The 22125-nt window shown below is 42.5% G+C and overlaps 1 protein-coding gene across 6 annotated transcripts in view; it reads left to right on the forward strand.

Annotated features, from left to right (window-relative positions):
- Positions 1-22125, forward strand: part of LPP (LIM domain containing preferred translocation partner in lipoma) — a 322361-nt gene that overhangs the window by 249961 nt on the left and 50275 nt on the right. For all 6 annotated transcript variants that reach the window (XM_053985940.1, XM_053985939.1, XM_053985937.1 and 3 more), the window contains one exon: positions 1653-1776. In XM_053985940.1, the coding sequence (XP_053841915.1) occupies positions 1653-1776 (124 nt within the window). The remainder of the gene's footprint in view (positions 1-1652; positions 1777-22125) is intronic.

Genomic DNA, 22125 nt, shown 5'->3' on the forward strand with positions numbered 1-22125 from the left:
TTCCTGGATAAATGCACAAAATCCTTAAATGATGTTCAGAAAAAAAAAATTCATAAACAAAAAAAAAAAAGAAAACATCTGTGGGAAAACCTGAATGTATGTTAGGTCCAATCTGTATTCTCAGTCAGGGAGTCTGAATGTGTGGCAAACAGACCTTGCACAGCTCTTCAGGGAAATTCATCCAGCCTGAGGCTTATTCCAGGTACACTTTTTTTCCCTAGGGGACCAAGCCACCCCTCTCCCTTGTGAACTGCTGCTACTCTGCTGCAGAGTGGGTTTTGGGCAGGCAGTAGGTGCAGCTGCTGCATTCAGTGTGTGCACAGCAAATACAGCCCTTCCAGGGAGCACAGGCCCCTGCTGAGGCCAACAAGTGAGAAGGGTGATGGTACAGCTTAGCATGGACCCTAGAAAAGGAATTATGATGGGGTCAGGAACATACAGGTATTTTGGGAGTGGGTGATTCAAGTATTATTGCAAAGTGCCATTCTGAGACCTTCTCTGCATTGATTGATTTGAAATCTCCTTCTTGTCTGAAAGAAAAAAGCTTGGAAGCATATAGTTAATGCTCTTGAAGTGCAGTGCTTTAAAGCTGCTGTTCTCTGTTGAACATCACTGGCTCAATAAAGATTCATCATGTCAGATGTAGTCCCTAGAAGTGGTCAATGTATTGTTTCTCCAGTGATTATACATTTTCTTGCCATCTAAGTAGTTATGGAGCATGGAAAAATGTTTTCTTGTTTCATATCAAAGGTCCAATCCTTGATGTAGACAGCGATTAATCAATAAAATCACTTGCTTTACTGAAATGATGTGTTTTATAAATAAGTTAGTTTTCATATGCAAGTCTTTCAAGAAAGCAGTGCACACAAGGAGAGCTCTCAGCATTTTTTAATCCTGAGATGATCGAGTTTCTCCTTATGGACACCAAACTTAGCTTCTTCTAAGAAACTTCTAGGCACAAGACTATTTCTGTGCTTCTCAAAATATGCCATACTTTTGGTGTTTTCCAGGTAGAAGTCTCTCTGAGACAGGCTGCAAATACTGTATGCAGCTCTTAGCTTATGAAGGCCAAGAGATCTCAGATTCTACACATGTATTAAAACCTTTGTATCTCTAGTACTAAATATCTGTGGACCAGCTCCTGATCTCACTAAAATTAACAGCAGGATTTGTGTTGAAACAAACAAGAAGAGAACATAACTAGCAGCTTGGGATTGTCTATCTTTGTCCATATACTCTACCACTGGAGAATTATCATTTATGTTGTGTTGTTAAGCGATGGAAACTTTTACCAAGTCCGAACTTAAATGCTTCCAAAGCTTTTTTCAGTTTTGGAGAACGTTTGTATCAAGTTATTCTTGGAATAATCTTCTGCTTTGTTTATTATTATGTACTACCCAGTAGACATCTAATTATGAGGCAGAGGATACTTCCCATTCTAGGAGGATATATAGTACTTCACTGGATGTTCTTCAGAGTCCATTTTCATTGCATTAAGTAAGGTATTTACTTGCTTGAATCCCTTAGGTCTTAAAAAAAAGAAAAATAAGAAGTTCAACACTGAATGAAGAATGAAGAATGAACAGACAATATAGCCCCTTACTGTGTGAATGCTTTTATACCACATCACAGGCTGTTCTTTTGTTTTCCAGAGTGGATACCCAAGTTCTGGACCTACATCAAGCACTCCTGCCTTCAGGCCTGAGGATGAGCTGGAACATCTGACCAAGAAAATGCTGTATGACATGGAGAATCCTCCATCTGATGAGTACTTTGGTGAGCCATGTTACAAGTGTTCATGGTCCTCTTCTGTATATACTGGGTTCAGTAATGGAAGGCCTGACAGCTGCACTGCTAATGTAGTGACACTCGTGTTGACGGATGTGCTTTCCATGCTTGGGCTGGAAGTGTAATCATCCATAGGAATTCCTCTGTAATTTCAGCATAAATCTCATGCTCACTCACTGTATGTTTATAGTCTTACTGGATATAAAGTTGAATTTTTCAGTATCTGGTTCATTTTCACACCATCTGTCCCCAGCTTCCAGGCTACCAGTCTGAATTCAGGTGTGGTCGCTGTTGTGCCTGCCTGCCCCATCCCTTTTCATTGCAGCTGCAAAAAAATCTGGCAGTGTAAATGTGTTCTGCTTCCAAGGCATGGATTTTCATTTTCTGTGTACTGGCACAGATTAAAAGGAAATACATTTTGAGTCAATCAGGTTGGTTATACATGGGGACCCAGAACCGGGTCCAACAAATACAAGTAAGACAAATCTGGACTGTTTGGTTCATAACAGTGTCATCTTCCTTACCTGGAAAAAGATAAGCATCTAATTTCCTTCTTAAGTGGTATAGAGTATAATTATCTTAGGCATCTATAGGTGTAGAATTATATCTTGCCTTTACATGAAACATAGGTGATAAGACCTCTGAACTCTGCATTGAAATCAAGAGTCTTGGGCACTCAACCATGGGCAGATTGATGGATCTGCCTGTGTGCTTAGTTTCTTACAGGCTTGGGTAATAATGTTATTATGAAACAAACATCTGTAGTTTGTAGAGTTAAAGACTGGGACAGGCCATTCATTTTGTGTTCTTTATCTTCCTTTATTTCAACATTTCTTAAAAAGTTATTTGGATTGCCCCCAGGTCTATTTCTTGTAGAGTTTGGTTGGACTGAAACATTTCTGGCTTAAAGAAACTTTTGTGGTCTGGTTTAATCAGAAATCAGGTGAGACCACAGTTTCACTAACAAACAAGGATCCTGCAGTGGCAAGGATCTGATAATATGAAAAGATTAAGATGTTCTCATCAAACAAACATTGCCCTTGTAGGTGGGGTTAGTATCAGTCCCAATTCTCTATCAGTACCTCTGCCTTCTGTGGGCTGCGTCCTAACAACCAAAATGTCTTCTCTATAATTACTGATAGTCATCAGAGTTGATGATTATCACAGATCTGAGGTGTGAGCAGGAATGGCTAACTGAATAGAAAATAGCCAGGGAGCATTTTCTGTATTTCTCCCTTTGACTTCATCTCTGCCCATAGCCATTTGGGTTCACTCTCTGGTGTTTTAAACACGAAGCTACAACCAAATAAACATAACATGTATTAGCCATTACCTGGGCAGGAAAGAGGGAGAAACAACTTTTTTCCTGCCCTCTTCAGGCAAATGGCTGAAGCCCTGAAGCATGATATCTGATTACAGCAATTTTCTTAATGCAGAACTCTGTGGCAGGAGTTGGTTGATGGACCAAAGCCCATTCCGTTTTCCTTTTCACCCCAGAAGCTAGGCACATAAACAAAGAAGATTCACAGGCTGCAAGGTCAGAAAGGACCTTGCCATTATGCTGCCTAATGTCCTACTCTCAGTTTCTCCCAGGAACATGATTGAATCATGACTTAAAAAAAAAAAAAAAAAAAAGATCTAATCTTATCTTAAAAACTTCAAGCAATGGTGAGTCAACCACCTACCCTGATAAGCTGTTCTAGTGATTAATTTTCCTCACAGCTCGAAAATTGCTTCCTGAAGTGAAGCTTTAGTTTTGTTTACCACTTGTATTTATGAAGCTGCAAAGCTCAGATTTTGCAGACTAATATTGTATGACTAAGATTGCTTTGCTCTGTTGGAGAGGGTGGTACATCAAAGTTTCTTCATCCAAAAGGGATGCATAGCTGAAAGAGTGGGAACATAAAGTCTCTCAGGTCATCAATTTGGCTATCAGATCAGACCAATGTCAGACCAATGCCATGCCATTAGCTCTTAATTCAGCAGGAGATGAGAAAATGGAAAGGAGGCACTCAGAGCACTCAGAAGTTTTGCCAGTGTCATTTATATAAACAGTAGCATAATCAAAGATGGAATAATCATGCATGATGCATGGTGGAAAAATCAAACAACAACCTTCGTCCTACCATGGGCAGCTCATGTGTAATTACCAGCTGCACCTGATTGATCTTCTAACTTCATGGTGCACCACTGAAGTTCATCTCTGAGGTGATGTCCAGCCTTGGCATTCCTGATGTGCCAAAGAACCATGTGTTGGGCTGAACATCTCTTCAGCTCCTGAAGTATGCTGTGCCCCATGCAGCCTTCTGGGAGCATTTCTATCTAACAAAACACAGAATGCTGGAGCACAACTGCTTTTTATGCTTAGGTACAGCTGATGCCTAAAGAGGCTGACCTGGAACAGAGGCTAGAGTTAAAGGAATAAAGTAGGTATTTATTAAAAGGCCTTCAAAGGATACACCTTGGCCAGTACCAGAGCCTGGCTGTGGCTCTGCCCAAGATGGACCCAAGATGGATGACCAGTCACGAGTTTTCACACTTTTATAAGTTTTGGTCCATTTACATATTGGGGTCAATTGTCCAATTACAGCTTCAGGTTATGAAGTCCCATCCTCTCAGATTGCTCTCCTCAATTTGCTGGTGTTTATAATTCTTGAGCATGAAGCTGCAACATTCTTGGTTCTCAGGCTGGGAAAGGATTGTTTTGTCCAACAAAACTGTGAGGAGAACTTGCTAACACTTTATATGAAGTTCAGAGTCACACACTAAGGCAGTATAGAATCTAAAAAATATGAAAGCTAAAACTTAAGGCATCACAGTGAAAGAGGTAGGCTGCTCTCATCTTCCTAGGTTTGCTGCAGCCCAGGCTCCTCCCTGGGTCTCTGGAGTCACAGTGGATGAAGCTCTCTGATATGGCAGTGCAGGCCCGGAGTTTTTGTACTAATTCTGGCTATGTCAGAACTATATACTCATCTCTACTTGAGCTGTCAGCCAGTGCCTTTCAGTAACTTTGTGCTCATGTGGAAAGAACAAATTAAGTGTGGGAGGAAAAAAAGAGTCTTTCAGCTTTGGTTAACTGTCTCAACCAATATCTCTGTCCTTGTTCTTTAGTTGTTTAGCATGGTAGTGTGGACTGTACAGGATTCATATGGCACACTGATCAAATAATCCAAAAAAGGACAAATGGGCAGAGACATTGACTCTGATTTGCATTAAATATCTTATGCCTGAGGTCTAAATGCCATGGTAATTGTAGCATACCAGATAGCTGTCAGCTAATCACTTTTATTAGTTTGAATTTAGAAAACTGGATTTCAGCATATTAAAAGTTTGTTAAGAGCAGATAGGTTTTGAATTGAAGAATCTAATTAACCTTGCTAGAAAGCTGCAAGGAGTTATATTAAGTCATGAAAATAATTTGTTGGAATAATTACATTTGAACTGTCAGGCTGGAAAAAGGTCATTTTACTTGGTCTGCCAGCACTCTGGGATCTTCTCTGTAACCAACTTCCTTCTGCAAGTTCATTCACTGTGTCTCTGGTTTTCAGTCAAGCCATCCTGGATCTGTAGTCAGCAGAATCTGCCCAGCAGTGGGCAGGGTGAAGGTTCCTTGGGAAGGAAGAGGAGTAGTAGTCACTCAAGTTGTGTCTTTGCCCTGGAAATGCTGTCTGATACTGCTGGCAGACCCAGTGAGCTGAGCTGAGGAGCAGGACAGCCAACACTTCCATCCAGTCTGTGCTTACTGCACCTCTCTGCAGCTTCCCAGGTGGAAACCACTGAAAGTGCTTTCAGATCTGGGGGAGCTGTTCTAGGTAGGGATTGCGCACACAAGCACACACAGCTGGCAGCAGGGCATGGATCACACTGCCCTCCTGGGGAGCCTGGGAGTGTGGTGGGAGCCAGGAGCAGCATGCTGGAGACACTTGGGAGCAGCAAGATCACAGCCGGCAGCTTTGTCTTTCCAGGACTTACCACAGCAGCACAATCCCATCTGGGAAATCCTCTAGTTGCCATTGGCAAGGCAGTGCTTAAGCATGGAAATATCATTAGGCATAGTATTTTTTTTTTTAATTCTTGTGAATTTTTAGGAGTTAAACATGCATGTTGGGTATTGTGCCTAACTTTTGTTAAGACCAAACTACTATAATAAGTCTAAGCACCCCAATCCCCTCCTACCCCCTTGTAGATTCTGGAGTAACTTGTGGAGTGACTACTCGTGGGAAGTCCTTGGCAGATCAGCAAATTAAAGTCTTTTGAGTCTAAGCTGCTCTTCCTTCTTTACTGATGATTAAGTTGCTGATCTGTGGTAGTTGGCTGTCTTTAATCAAATCCCTTTTTTATTAGAAAGGATTCCCAAATGTCTTATGCTCTGTGCAGTAGGGATAGTTTCTCTCTATCACAGCCCTCCCTGTTGATAAATGTGCTATTGTAGACAGGCATGTCTGATTTGTTTGGAAAAAATAATACTTAGTGGAGTGGAAATTGGGTAAGGTTGAAGGAGGAGAAATGGATACTTATAGGAGATTAAAATGAAACTATCAAAATTGTTTGTTGGCTGCCATGGGAAATTACAGCCCTCAATTCTGCATTTTAAAAAACCTAACCAAATACACACACACAGAAAGATCACAACTGTTCTGGACCACTGTTTCAAGTCTTATAGAAAGAAATTACTTCTGGCAGCTTATCAGTCTCTATCACCATGCAGACAGTGCTGATTAAGACTGGAAAAGTGCCATTGGGGCCCCTCATCTCCTGTTGCCTTCTGGACTATGTCCCAGCTGAGTCACTCCCCACAGCAGTTTCCCTGACTGGTGGGAAGAAACTCTCACTGGTATTTTACCATAAATGCTCAGAGCTACCAAAGGAACCACCAGTTTCATGTATTGGATAATGTAGCAGACTCCTTCTGTAGTTCCAGCATGCTGTAGGGATGCATGGGGAGGAGAGAGATGCCAAAATCATCCTGTGGGAAATACTCAGTTTGTGCAGTAAAGGAATTATGATTTAAATTTGAGCTGATAATTCAGGAGATGTAGTTTTTTAATGTGTATTTTCTGTGTACCCTGGCTTTGACAATGGGAGAGGTGGTGCAGAATTGGATTGAAGAGCAAGGCCAAGAAACAGGAAGCTTGACATCTTGACCTGTGGCAGATTGTTTTACCTTTTCAAATTCAATTTTTTCCTTTTTCACCAAATTTGCTGGAGATTATTAGCAGCAGCTGTCATGTATGCATCCTTTGTAGAGAAGCCTTCATCTCCAATGGTTCTTTGAGATGTCATGTCACAGTTAAGATTAAAGAATGATAAGTGACACCAGTATTGAATCTGCCAAGGCTCTGCCAACCTTTCCCATCACTAGCTTTGCATCTCCATTTGGCTTCCATTCATAAGCTAAAATTCCTTCAATAGGACCAGGGACCTGGTATCCAAACAGAATGTGTTCCCTAATGTTACTTCTTGAGGGTCAGGACATGGGTTAGGAGGTAGCAGTCCAAGTCAGGTATGGGAGCGAGTGTGGCAGAGTTGTAGGAGGTTCAGCTGAGGAAATGCACTGGATGGTCCAGGTATGACTTCCTTTGGTTCATGCTGTCTTTGTTTCCTTTGGCATGGCTCTGAGCACTGTACAGTTCTAGAGGCTCTAAATTGAACGTGGTCTGAGTTGCATTTCAGTCTTGGTCAGGCATATCAGCAGCCTCTAAAAGGCACAAGTAGTCACTTGGTTTCATCTGAATTATTAACCAGAAAAAGAAACTGAAAGTTGTCGTATCTTGCTTGTACTCTTAGATCTGTTCTGAAAAGGTTATCATTAAAAGAAGCATATTATTATTACAAGAGCATAATTACATTGTAATTTTGCCATGTAATGTGATGTGTCTTTTGTCTAAAGGCAGGGGTTCTGCTGCAGGATGGTGTCTGTCCTCATTTGAACAACATCTGGGTCAGAAAATAGTAGGTTAGACTTTCAACAATTGATGAGCCGACAGTCATTTTCTGTTATGTAACCACTCACAAAAGCAGGAAGAACTGACATATAATGGGGACCCTTTTCTCCATTGTAGTTCAAGTCATTATTTTTTTATGTTCAAGCCATATTCCAGCATTTGCACACAGGCTACAAAGCCTGGGAGCAACCTCTGCTCAGGGAGGTCACAGTGCAGCACCATCAACATCCAGCGGCCCTGTTGTGGCCTGCCGCAAGGGGAGGCCCTCCCTCCCTCTGCTCCCCAGGGGCTTTAATTATCTTGCTAAATGGCTTTCAGAGCCTGTTTCTTCAGTCTCACTTCTGTCAATACTTACCACCCTCATCTAGCTTCTTTTGAGTACTCTGCCTGCCAGCACCCTTGCACAGCAAGGTAGAGTAAATTTATAAGGGTAATCTCAATGCAACCTAGACGGTGAATTTCAGCCCACAGTTCCAAAGTAAGAAGAGAAAAAGAGTAAACCAGTGAGTGGTTGGAGAGCAAAATATACCATATCTACATGGACTTATCTCCATCCATGAGAAAGGCAAGAGGCTGTGAGATGGTCTAAGGCGCTTCTCAAGCATTTGAAAGACTGGAAATAGATGCAAAAGTTTTATTCTTCCTGATGTTGATCCTATCTACATCTTATTCTCTATTAATTCTGGGAAACATGCTTTATGAAGCTAAGCACCTAGATCTTTTTATACCAGGTATCTTAGCCTTATAAAGGCTTGAGTGCACATCTTCTAAATGAAGATCCAGCAGATGTAGCAGTCAGGAATCAGAGAAGGTTGCACTTCTGTAAGTCCTGAGCACCACATGGGCCAGGAGACAGGAGACTCACCTTCTGTTTTCCTCTTCTTATCCACACAAGAGTGGTCAAGACTTTGCATCACGAGTGTTTCTGAAGCACACTCTCTTTAGAGACCACTGCTGCTTCACAGATGGGATCTAAATCTTGCATCAAAATCACAATTACCCTTTGTTACTGTAGATCATAAAATCACAGCTGGAACAGGTAGCAAGCAGCATGACTTTTTCTGTGTTTTTATTCCCTGGTTTAGCTTGAATTGCTGGCAGTCAACATAGACATATTCTTACTTTTAAACAGAACTGATTTTTGATGCAGAGGTTATTTAATGGAGAATAAGATCAGAATACTGAAGTAGCACTTAATCAAAGGGATTCCCATGATCTGTGAAAGAGAGCTGGGTTTCAGGCCATGAATGAAATTAGGTTTGTCCTGAAAGTTAGTAAATAAAAACTGATAATTTCCTGCTGTCTTCTGAGAGGAGTGAAATGTGATAATGAAATTCAGTGATGTGTCTTTCTTATGTACAGCTGTATTCTACATGATTCTTCAGCATGTTTAAAAATTAACATAGCCATGAAAAAAAAAAAAAATCTCTGAGGGTGGTGGATACTTTTGTCATTGTAAGAGGGTCCTTAGTGTGCTAGGACCTGCACAGATAGCTAGGAAAGCTCATTTTTTAGAAAAAACCTTTGAACAATGAGAAGGCTATTAGCCAACCCCCCATATTTAACAGTCCTACATGGAAACAAACCAAATCTTTCTACCTTAATTTGACAAACAGTTCAAAGACAATCCAGCTTGTTCATGATGAACTTATAAAGTAAACTCTCTATGGACTGAAAGGGCTGAAGAACTGATAGTGAGCCATCAAGTCTTCAGCTGCAGGTCCTTAGTCTGTAGCTAGCTCAGATCATTAAGAAGCAAAAATGGGACCTACCTGCTGGCTATTTACTGCTCCACATGAAATGAGCTGCTTCGTCTCTGGGGTTCTCTGTGGCGATGTCATTACCTGATTAAAACCCCAATTTGTGGCACCTTGAGGACCCCTGGTTGAGGATTTCCTTGATAAGGCCAGGAGCTGAAGATGGAAAACATGTTAGTCTAGGACATACAGGATGGAGAAGGTTGGTTCTCCTGTTTTATGGAGATGAGTTCAACCTGGAGTTTCCTCCATCTGGGATATCATAAACTCTAAATTCTCACATACAGGTATTTTGAGAGGGAGTGTATGTATATGCGTGTGTCTATGAAGGAGTGAGAATGGTTTTCTGGACTGTAATATTATAGGAATAATTTTCACGTCAGATAGGGCTTTGGAGTGTTTAAAGCCTCAAGACATTCTTTTGTCATGACTTGTAGCTAAGTTGTCAAGTGAGGCACAGGCATTCAGTTTTGGAGCTGGAGTTTGAAACCCTTCCAGCAATGCACTCTTGGATAAATCTTTGTCCCAGTAACATGAAAACAGTTGAATGTCTTTGTTTCGAGTTAGTTGTCTACATGACCTGACAGAAAGGAACCTTTTCTTTGCTTTTTAAAACCGAGACCAGCTCACCTGTTCTTTGAAGCTCTGTGCACTAAATTTGCAGTTTGTGCCCATGTTCCTCTATGGCTCATTGTGGTGCAGTGGCATCCAAGGCTGTGGTCACACTGTAATATGTGAAAATTAAATATGGATTAGGAACAGGGTGCATCCCTCAGAGTTCTGAAACTGAAAATATGTCAAGGACCAGGAAATTACTGTCCCTAATTTACAAACGAGGGGCTGACTGGAAGAGTTAAGATGACTCACCCAGAGTCATGCTGAGATACAGTAGCGAAGTGGGAATTGAGCCTAGAATACCGTCAAGTTCCATGCCTTACACAAAACTGTGGTCACACTCTTTATTTTATGTGAAAATCAATGAAAATGGACTTGTGAACCTTGTCTGATAAGAAATCACAACCAGTCTGAAGGCTCTTCCCAGCATGCAGAGCAGAAGCTCTATTTTCCAGGGTTAGTAACAAGGCTATGAAAACAAGAAAGGAGGGAAAATGTGCTCCAGGATCACACTTGATCATTTTAACTGCTGTTAATGTAATGTACCCACTAATGTTATCACACTTCAGCATTTAGGTAGTTCAAGGCTATTAGGAAAATTGATAATTTACCATAGTAATCTGTTACTTTCCACTCTAGCAATCACTGTTCCACAGAAGTGGGGCACAGTGTGGCATTTGTTATTTCTTCTTCTGGTGGCATTTGTCTCATGCTGTCTTTTTTTGATAGGGTGGTTTGTCTTTTGCTAGTAGCTTTTGGGGATATTTTAGTGTCATTAACTCAAAATGAGTTATTTCCAGTGGGGGGAAAGGACAGATTTTATCTGAGAGTGAAATGTGTTAAAAAGAAGAATTAAACAGGACTGTCTCATTTGCTGAGTGTTCTCCAGCCTCTTCTCTTCTGATGGAAATGCATCAAAACTGTTTGGTTTTTTATAAGGAATTGCTTTGACTCAGATTCAGTGAGATGAATCATAACCCACTTTCTCATCTCAGATGCGAAAAAAAAAAAAAATCCAGCTCTGCTGTCAATGTCAGCATAATCAATACAGAGTGATTCTCAGTGGTGCAAAGAGGTAGGGGAGGATTAAAAGGATGAAAAGAATCAAAAGTAGCCAAACTTTCCTGCTGGTTTTAGTAAGCTGCACTGTTTTCATGTGTCTAAATGCACCTTGCTGTTCATCATGTCATGTCATGAACACATGTTTTCATGTCTCTGGCTACAAGCCAAGGACACAACTGCTGCTCAAGGGTCAGGAGACTGTCATCTCAAACTGGCAGGCAGATCACAAGAAGCCAGCCCTGGCAGACATTTGGGATGCTACAAGCAGCCAAGAGTAAACCTGTTTTGATTTGCGAAACCTGCAATTGAGATGTCCCCTGCCTGTACTGTGCCAGCACAGATTATGTCAGCTGAGCAGGAGAGAGTGGCAAAGCACTGTGCCTCTCCCATGGCCCTGCCTAAGCCAGCCCCATGGAAGGAAACAGACAATGTCAATAGCAGTAGGATCACTGTGGGTGCAAAGTGGAGATGGGAGACTACACGTGATACCTTGTCACCAGCTTTCATTTAAGAACTTGCTCATTTGCTTTTTTTTTTTTCTTTTTTTTTTTTCCTTGTGTATCTGCCAAGACATGCACAGAGATGTAGAAATAATTACTTCTGGAAATGTGAGCTAAGAGCCAAACCTCTGAAAAACTGTGTTCACAGCACCAGGGTCAAAAGGGGACAGCACAGGTAGCGACATGAGTTCTGACAGTTGACAATTGCATCTCCCAATTGAACACAAGTGTTTCAGTGAAACACCATGGCAATAACAGACCCCTTTGCTGAGAGTTTAGAGGTATGGGTACAACCATCTTCCACAGCCTAAGGCACTGTCCACTGCGAAGGACAGACAGCTGGATATGCGATGTGAATTATTTTGTTTTGTAGATTCTTCCAAATCACTGTCCCAGCCATGCTAAGTTGTCTGTTTAAAGCTGTGAATCAGGCTGTGTTCAGTTAGCAGCAGTGTTGAACTTTAATATACAATTTCCTCAATTCTGGTTCCAGACAATATCTTGAGAGGTTAATAACTTACTATTTGCTCAGTACATGTTCTGATTCTGTCTGTACTGTCAGGGGCAGGCTGGGCAGGTGATATGCTGCATTGTTTGTGAGTGCAGGTTGAAAGAAGAGATACTTTTTGTGGGGGTTTTAGTCGCTTTTGTTGTCATTTAAAATTACACTTGAAAAAACTCCAGCTTTTAAAATGTCTCTATTTCCTCACTATGTGCTTGCTGTGAAAGACAAGTGAATTCAGCATGTGACTCTCAAAAAAACTGCAGAAAGCCTGAAGCCTTTTACCTTGAATTTTCTCTTGTGTTGATGAATGGCTGGGACATGACAATATTGACTTTCCACTCTTTTTAGTGCAGAGTTTGTGATCACATGAGCTAAGGAATTGTGTCATTTAGAAAGGACTCTAATGTGGGTCCTTTATGCTGTGCAGAAGACTGACATATGAAGCCAGCTCTTCTGGACAGGAAAGTCCTAGCGATCGTCACTGCCAGCATGGAGGTAATTCTGGTCATGTGTTCTTGTCGTCATCTCCACGAGCTGTGCAGCTGCTTCTCATTTCTGTCCCGTGGCTGAAATTAGTGAGAATCCTAAAATGCATAAATAAATAGGTGAGTGTGTGCACATATATATAGGGCAGGAAACTACCTGGAGTCTGATTCTAATGGCAGTCGTTTCTTTCCCATTCTCCATCTCGACATCTCACATCAACTGATCCAGTTTTTGATGCCTACATGGGTCATGTGAAGTGTGACTCTCTCCAACACTGGCAAATCTGATGTGTGTTGTTTAGAGGAGGGAGGAAGGTAAGGTGGAAGGGCAGGACTGGGGAAGGTATGGCTACAATAACAGTGGATGTTTGGGTGGGACATTTTAAAATACTCCGTCTTTTATCTTTACATGCCTTCTTCTAAAGATAAAATGGCAAAGCACAGGTTTCGGTGTACTGTGCTTGTGTAGTTCCATTAGGCCACTACTGATGCTAAGACCACTATAACCTCTTATTCTATGTTATACTCAATTTCCATGCATGGCAACAAAAAGGGGAGGGGAGTGAAAAATGGAGGTTGCCCATGGTCAGATTTATTTCTGCTGTTTCTTCACAGGCAATATTCAGAAGGTGAAGGAAGTGGAGAATGTGCACTGCAGATGTGCACAGCTGGTGCATTGCCATCTCCATAGCATCCCTCTGTCAGAAAGGCAGCTGAGGAGAGCCACAAGGTCTGTGTCAGTTACATGGCCAGCTCCTAGTGAAAGCTTGTCATTTGAACTCTTTCAGTCTCTTTCTGCCCTGCTGTCTCTAAATTGAGTGAGGAATGGAAGCTGCTTTGTTCACTCACACAGGGAAGAGTCACATACTTTCTTGAGGGCTTAGGCAAAAACCACACCGATAATGCAAGTTTTAGGAGCTTCAGCAGGAGTGTCAGAAACAGGCTTTGGAAAAGAGGCCACCCCCAAACTTAGGCCAGAGGGACATTGCTGCTCTGGGATTGGAGATCTGTGCCCTGAGCTAGCTCTGGTCATGCCTGGTCATGAGTAAGGGGGTTTTTGTTCATAAGGCCCATTGATCCAAGTGTGGCTTGGTCCTTTAAACAAAAACAATACTTCACAGAAAGCCAATTAGTCTTGGGATCTTGGTGGGTTTTCTGTTATTTCTTTGCTCTGATTACAGCAGGACATTGGGTGAGGAGCCATAACTGAGCTGTTTCAAGTCCACAGACTCTGCTTCCTTCTGTTTTGTACAATTACAAGGTGTGCACACACAGTCTTGGTGTCTATTGCCCTTTGTGGCACAACTTTCAGGGAAGACAAGGTGGCTGACCTGTGGCCTTCAGTCCTGTGTAAGTGACAGAAGTCCTGGTACTATGAGTAACAGCTGTTAAGTAGCAAGTAGGAATGGTGTGCATCCAGCAAATGTCTGATTACAAGAGCTGTTCTGGCCTAGGGAAATTGCAGAACAATTTGTTTAGAAGAACAAGCATTTCACAGGATGATGTTCCGGAGCATGGTCTAATTTTGGCACATAGTGGCTCACATCTCAATAGGTTGAGAAGAAGATGCTGCAACTGACATCAGCTTGGCTAGAGTAAAATCAGTCTGGGTGAATAAATACTGCCTGAACTCTTAGGACATCAGTGTGTGCAGTAGCTTCATTCTTGTGCTCTGGGGACAGGGGAGAACAGAACAATATACAGCACAAATAAAACTGTAAAATGAGATATTAATATTGTTTCCCCATGGCAATTTACTAATTTTGTTTCACTCTTAGCTGGGAATATTGCATGACCCTTAATACCTCAGACAGGGTTCATTTGCATGAAAATGAGCTCATAAGATTTTAGTCTGTGATTTCCAAAATGCCAATCTCTCTCTTTTTTCTGTGGTGAGGTTCCTTTGACTTTCTCATGAAGCAATACTGGAACTCAGACTTTTTTGTAGGTGTTCTAATGTTTGGATGTGGATCTGAAACTTTTCTCAAACTCTTCTGGAGTCATCTGGTCTAGAACATGGTTGTAGACTTCCCACAAGCTACGTAATGCATTTTGTTTTGTATGTCCTCATCTGTGCAGGGATGCTTAGAACAATGGAAAACAATGAAAGCAATTTCTAAAATGTTTGAAGTCCCAAAAAGTTCTCTTTTGAAGGCTTTTGTAAGTTGTAGCTTTCCACTGGGACAAAAGTCTCCCACACTTTTTCCTATGCTGGGGTGGGAATAATAACTTCTCTGACTTACCCATCACATTTGACTTTGTCAACATAATAAAGCTGCATCATTTTACATTAAAGTGGAAACCAACTGACTTAGACCAGTGTTGGCTTTCTGGGTTTGGTCATATAAATTCAAAAGAAGTCAACTAAGTTTACATCAGCTAAAATCAGGCTTGGTATAAACTGTCCCTACATTTACGTCAGATCTAAATTTGGAGGTCTAGTGGATTTCAAATTATTCCATTATCACATGTAAACAAGTCCATCAGTTTTCCCTACTGTCACACCAAAAGAGTTTAATGAGGATTAGATACACTTACTGTTTTCACAGTGAACTCCCATGAATGTAAGAAACCAGCAAAGAGCACCCTGAAAGTTCAGAGCGCAGCGATTTGCCAGCTTTGCTCATACAGAGTTGCCGTCACTGGTACAGCATGTTCGGGACGTTTTCCAACACCAAGTTTTTGGCAAACACTTACAGTCCCTGATGATGATGGCCTTTTTGAATGCCTGCTCAAGGGCATTGGACTGGCAGAACTCATCATGAGCTCTGGATATTGAATCAGTCCTTTCCGATTGGTTCAGCCGTGGGAGGGAGGAGGGAAAGCTTTTGCGGTTTCAGTTTCCATTGGCACAAAATTTTCAGGTCATGAATTGTGTGAATAATTCAAGGGACAGGGATTGGTGCCCTCAGCATGGAAGCCCTTAGCATGGAAGCCAATTCATGAAGACTCTTCCATCTTAGTAGTACTAAGATGAGTGATGAGTGATGAGCAGTACTTTGAGCACGCCTTTGTAGATGCCGGTCAGCATCAGAGCCTCCTCATAGAGAGCTTAAGGTGAAATGTCAGGACAGTCTTTAAACATGATAAATGGATCAGTACCCACAATTCTCGTGTCTCCTACTGTTAGTCAACAGGCCCTAGAGTCAAAGCCACCACTTCAAACAAATCAGACTTAATGCCACTAATGAGCTTGGTTGTATGGTATGAGGTTTTTTAACTTACTATTTTTTAAGCTTTGCTAATTTTGAATCAAAAGCTGTAGGATGTGTGAGAGTGACACATGCAATTGTGCAGATGGATTTCCACATACTTTCTTTAAATAAAATAATAATTGTTATATATATCTCATATTTTGCACTAATTCACTTGTAGTGGAGGCCAACACATAGCAAGCTCTGAGAATGTGGCAATCAGGTGAGCATAATGATCTGTGGATGCTTGATATGAGTGCTCCATCATGGACTCCAGATGAAGCATACACCACTGGGAGGTTATTCTCAAATTAGAGAGTTATCAGTGTTATTTTCCATCTACCCTGGCCAGTAAAAGCAAGGTCCCATGACCCAAAGGAGAAGCAGAATTATTGTTACTGCTTAATTATATCAATGTGATAAATACAGTGTCACCAACATCAAATAATATTTTAAAAGGACTTTTGCTTTCAATACCAATGTCACATTTTAAGATTATGATATGTGTGGTCATTCTGAATAGGAACATCCCCTGCAGAATCAGAGTGCTTCTCCCTCCCAGGTTGTAAAGTTCCTGTTGCTTGTCCAAGAGAGTAAACAAATATTGGACTTTGTACCTGGTTGGAAAGGTCTCAGATTTTGGGGTGAAGAAGGAAATCTCTGTCTAGTGGGTTGTTTTAACAACAACAACAACAACAACAAAAAAAACAAAAACAAAACAAACAAAAACAAAACAAAACAAAACAAAAAAAAAACAACCAAAAAAAACCCCAAAAAAACAACAACAAAAAAAACCAGTATTACTTGATTCCAGCTACTGAGAAGTTTGGAGTGATGGAATTCATTGCAAGGAACACTGGATGCTCAGCATACAGGTGAGGTGGTTTCCAGTGCCTGAGGGATATGATTTATGGCAGGGCTGCTGCCAACACACAGACAGTGCATGTTTCAAAACAGCAAAGAAGCTTTGGGTTGGTGCCGGATTGTGAAAGTCAGGGTTTTCAAAAGACCTGAAATAAATGAGGTGCTGGTTGAAATTCAGTGTGACATCTTCTAACGCAGCCAGGCACCTTTGAAAGCCTCAGGCCTTAATGTTGTTGGGTCTATGAGATCTGCCATTTGTTCAGGACACTACTCTTCATCAGATCCAGCCTGTCTTCACTTCTTTTTTTTTTTTTTTTTCTCTTTCACTTTTGGCAGTGGGGACATAGGTTCCCTCCCTGTGTTTTGGATTTTGTCAGATGTTTTTCCTCAGGCAAGCATGCAGGAGGCATTCCAGGTTGGTAGGCCAGAGCCAATGGTACAGGAAGCATCTCTGACTCAAAACCTTGCCATTACTCAAGCAATTTCATCTTCTCCACTGAACAGAGCCTTTGGTAAAAGTCAATTCATGCCACCACCTTCCCAGTGATGCCACGAGGCAGAGACAAGCTGCGGAATACCAGCTGGAGCCCAGTCAGGCTGCCACAGGAGCCCAGTGGAAGAGTGAATTGAGTCATTCATGCCCAGCCATGGATGTGATTTTTGGCTAGGCTTGAGTCTGTTTAGCACACTGATGGTGCCTATCCTGGGCTTATGAAATGGATTGGCTGGGCAGGGGGACAGAAGTGGTTTGAAGTGCCCTTGTGCAACATGGACACAGTTGGAGATGAAGGTCTTTGGGACAGAGGACATTGTTTGCTCTGTGTTTATCCTGCACCTAACATCACAGAGCTGTGCCCCATTGCTTGGGTTCCTTGAGCCTGCTTTCATGCTGGAAATGGCAAACCCAACCACAGTCCTTTGTGAATGTGGTAAAAGACAACTCATTTTTTGACCTAGACATAAAGGCTGCTGCCTGTATCAGTGTGAGTCCCTTCTCAGAGCTGGTCCCTCTGACTGCACTTTTGGTTCAGCTCTGTAAGAAGGCTGAGAGCTCAGGACAGTTTGATCTATGTTTAAGGTGTGCTTGCACTGAGCAGCAGCGTGAGCCTGTGGCCAGCCAGTCACTGGTCCTCCCCAGTGCAGGAGTGGCTGGGAGAAGCTGCATGAACCATTGCACAGTGAGCACCAAGCCTCTGAGGAGAGCAGCTCGTCTGGCCTCCAGCTCTGCTCTGTTACAGCCATCGCTTCGGGACGGGGTCAGGTGCAGCAGCCCCTGAAATCACCCTCCACTGCTCGAGCAGCAAGGCTGGTCTCCTGAGCCGGGGCGGGAGCAGGCTGGGACAGCACGCTCAGAGATGTACCTGCCACAGGACCCAGACGGGCCGGGCAGAGCTGCCCCACGTAGCTGCTCCCTGAGGCTGCTGCCACTGGCACCCCCTGTAATGACAAGGAATTTTTTTGTGGCGTTCCAAAAGGGGATCCTGAAATTTGGTGCAGCATTACAGAATGAGCCCAGTGGGCCAGGGGATACCTCAGGAAATGCTCCTCTGCCCTTGGCCCCTGATGAGGGTGGGAGGAGGAGTGATTCCTGCCTGGTATCCTGCCTTCCTTTCCCTGCAGGAGATTCATGCAAGCATGGTTGGCTCACCTGGTGTGCTGTAATATATATGGTGGTTTCACTATCCAGGGTTTATCATGCAATATGGCTTTGCAAGTGCGAGTGCAAAGGGAGTGGCTCAGTGGTTGTTGCTGTTGGGATCACCAAAACTGCCAAAATTTGTCTGATCTACAGCTCAGCCAGCAACTGTTCCCCTTTGCTTTGTTTTCCCCTTCCTAGGAGGGGTAAACCCCCACAGAATCAGCTTTGGGATAAATTGCCCAGAGAGAGATTTCTTGACAGCCCCACTAGGACTTGGCTGGTAGCCTCACCTTTGCCAGGACTTTAGCAGAGCACTGCTGAGGTTGTTCCCTGGATGCCACATACTGGTAACATCTCACTAAAAAATAAGATTTCAACATTAGTGATGTGTACCAAGGAAAAGAGTAATTTTTTGTTTAGAAAGTCTTAATTTTCCTATGAAAGTAGAATGAAATAAAAGGTTTCTCAGCTTTTGAAAACATGGAAAAAGCCTACTTTCTTACAGCCTTTATAATTTTTGCCTGATATATACTAAAAAAAAAAAATGTTTTTATGTGTCTTGCTTTTTGAACTTACTACATGCAATCAGAGAGGAGTAATGGCACAGGAATGTGGGGGACTTCTGTGAAAGTATGCTTTTTTTTTTAATTAATTTTTACCAAATTATATTATTTCAGTCCTTAGTTCAGCATTTATTGGCTGTTTTTTTTTTGTTTGTTTGTTTGTTTTTGTTTTTTTTTGTACAAATCAGTGCTTTGAAAGTCTTGCCCCCAAACACGAACACGTGTTCAATTAAAACGAATAATTATGAAATGTTACTTCTTTCAATCCAACTCTACACTTGCAACTTAAAGCTGCTTCTTTACCATACCCGTGCCGGTTCCAGCCAGGCTGGGAGCAGTGTCAGGGGAAGCAGGGAGTGCCCGGCACACTGCAGGGGCCGTGGCACCGTGTTTGCCGTGTTGGAGAGCCCGGGAGAGACAGGGGCTGGAGGAGGAATTGCTGCGGCTGCCAGGGACACCCCCGTGCCCGGCGGAGCTGCGCTAACAGCTCGTTCTCTCTTCCCGAGCCCGGCTCCTCGGTGGATGTACAGCCGTGCTCTCTGTCATCTGGCAGCTTTCATCGGCATTAAAGGAAATATTTCTAAAGGAAATAGACTACATTTTACTCTCTCCCTTGCATTTCCTTGATCGATTAGTAAAGGGAGGAATGTTTCCTCTCTCCCACTCTTTTTCTCACACTCTTTTTTTTCTTTTTTTTTTTTTTTTTTTTTTTTTGTCTCCAGATGTAAGCGGGGCTCTATTTCAAGCCGTTCGCACATGGTAAAACACGTGCCAAAAAGTTGACACAATGTAACAACAACAACAGGAGGAAAAGGGAAAAAAAAACAAGGAAAAAAAAGGCAAAGCATGCTTGCAAAAAAGGTGTCTGGGACCTTAAATATTGTAGAGCATCACTGACCCCCACTGGGCTGGCACACTCACTGCACATCATCCAGCGTGGGGACTGGCACCTTACCGATGTGTGGGGCTCAGGGACACACGAGCCTGCGAGGGGGAGCATCTTCCAATCGGTCCTTACAGCTGGGGTAGGCCCACCTGAGCCTCGCTGCTTTCTTTATGGCAGTCATGAATGGAGTAAAAAGGCATTGGCTTGGCTTGCTGGGAGGGGTATTGTGGTTGGATGGCAGAAAGGCTCGCTAGTGGTACCGTTAGGTACCTGCTGAGATTTTTTACACAAGTGCTTGGTGAAATCTCTGTTGCTGGAGGTTTTTAGGAGCAGGTTAAACAAATATCTATCAAGAATGCTGTAGAGAGAGTTGGTGCTGCCTTCGAAGCAGTAAGATTGTTTTCAGGTCTTCTCAAGATCCTGCTCAACCGGAATTTTTTTCTCTTTTTTTTTTTTTTTTTTTTTTGTTAAATCAGGAGTGGTTGTCTCCATTTTGTGACAGTAATACATTGTCGCTGCAATAATTTCAGGAGGTACCTCTCATTGTAATCTGCTTTATATCAGAAACAAGCTATATTGTCTCTTGTGTCCCAGGATGTTGAGGAGAGGGGGATGTAGATGGGTAAAGGATCACCACCACACAGGTGTTGAAGGAAGCAGAGCCTTTCTTTCTCTGTCAATAAACAGAGGATAGTAGCAGAGACATAGAACTCTGTGTGCTCAGTTGCTATGTGGCTCAGTCAGACTGCCAGAGCATGATGCCATGATCCACACAAGGAGCAAATTCCTCCCCCTGCGGAAGGGATTTTAGCAGGTTTGGTGCTGGGAGCTCACTCTGAAATGGAGTTTTTATGCCACAAGCATAAAAACCATCTTACCATAAAAACCTTCTTACCATCAAGTCTTTTCAGAGATGGCCTTGTGGTTAAAGAAAGCAGATTGTGATTGAGAAGATATGGTTTCAGTTCCTGGCTCCATCTTGTGAGACCCTTGGAGGGTTACTTAACCTGTGTGGGTCTCAAGTTCCCTCCTGCATGTTGGGTGTCCTAACAGTCCTCTACCTTCCTTGGGATGTTGGAAAGGTTCACTGTGAGGCCTGGAGATCAGCTGGGATAGTAATCTTGTGATGAGCAGCATGGAGAAATGTTTGAGAAGTGTTGGCAGAGGGAACCTGCACAGTTGCAATGCGTTTGCTCTGTGGTTTGGAATGAGACCTCCGGGGCATATTGAGAATATGTCAGGTTTTTACAGCCAAGCAAAGTGAGAATATGAAATTGTATTGTGGTTGGAGGAAAGGGATGCAAACAACACGAGAGTGCAGCTACTGCACAGTGCTGTACAGTACAAATGACAAGTAGGTCACTGCAGGGACCTGTGCATCTGGAGTACAAGTGCAACACAGTTAAAGCAGAATAACCAGGACACAGTAATTAAATCATGGGCTTGGATTTAATTTATGAAGTGTTTCAGGCACACATTGCAGCATGAATCTGTGTTTACTGTGAAAAGTTGTGTTTTCTGACGTCTGCTGAAGAAGGGGGAATTAAGATTGATCTGTCTCATGTCCAAAGGCTGTGTAAGACAATTGATGCATACAGCCTGCTGCTGTCAAATCGTGACACTTCAAGCTTGGATCCTGGCACAATAAACCATTGCCAAGGGCTTCCCACTCAGTGAAAAGTCTTGAGTTCAAAAGCAAGAAAAGGGTAGGTAAGGAAGGCAAGAGTAAGATGAGCTAAATAATATAGTTTTCTACAAAATGTACAAAACGCTTCTGGGTTTCCCTCTGTACCATTATTGCAGTGCCCTGAGTGCCAAAATGTCAGAATCACTCTGGGACAAATATGATCAACACATCTGTGTCTAGCATAGTCAGTTAGATGCATACCTCCCATGCACTGTAGAAGGACATAAACCCTCCCTTGTGGATCAGAGATCCCTCGTCTATTCCCTTTGAATATTCCCTATTCGCTGGATGAATCAAAGAACCCAGGACCTATTTGGTACTTCTGAGTTGCAGAAGCTCTGACACTGGGAGCTAAGATCTCCTGTTACACTGTTATCCTAATAATCAATTTCTGCTCCTGCATCCCCTTAAAATGGAGTAATTGTGCCTGTCTGACATAGGTGTCCTGAGGAATCCCATGTGCTTGGGAAATGCTTGAAAACCCTTGGATAAAAGTCACTAGGAAAGAGGAGGGAGAGAGGGGAAAGTCTTGTTACATTGTTGACTTATGGTCAGCGTTGTCCTCGAAATGCTGTTTTGTCATCAATATTTCTTCATTAGGAATAATGATTTTTCCACATTTACTGCCAGCTGAT

The sequence above is a fragment of the Vidua macroura genome, chromosome 10, assembly GCF_024509145.1.
Source record: "Vidua macroura isolate BioBank_ID:100142 chromosome 10, ASM2450914v1, whole genome shotgun sequence".
Taxonomy (NCBI): domain Eukaryota; kingdom Metazoa; phylum Chordata; class Aves; order Passeriformes; family Viduidae; genus Vidua; species Vidua macroura.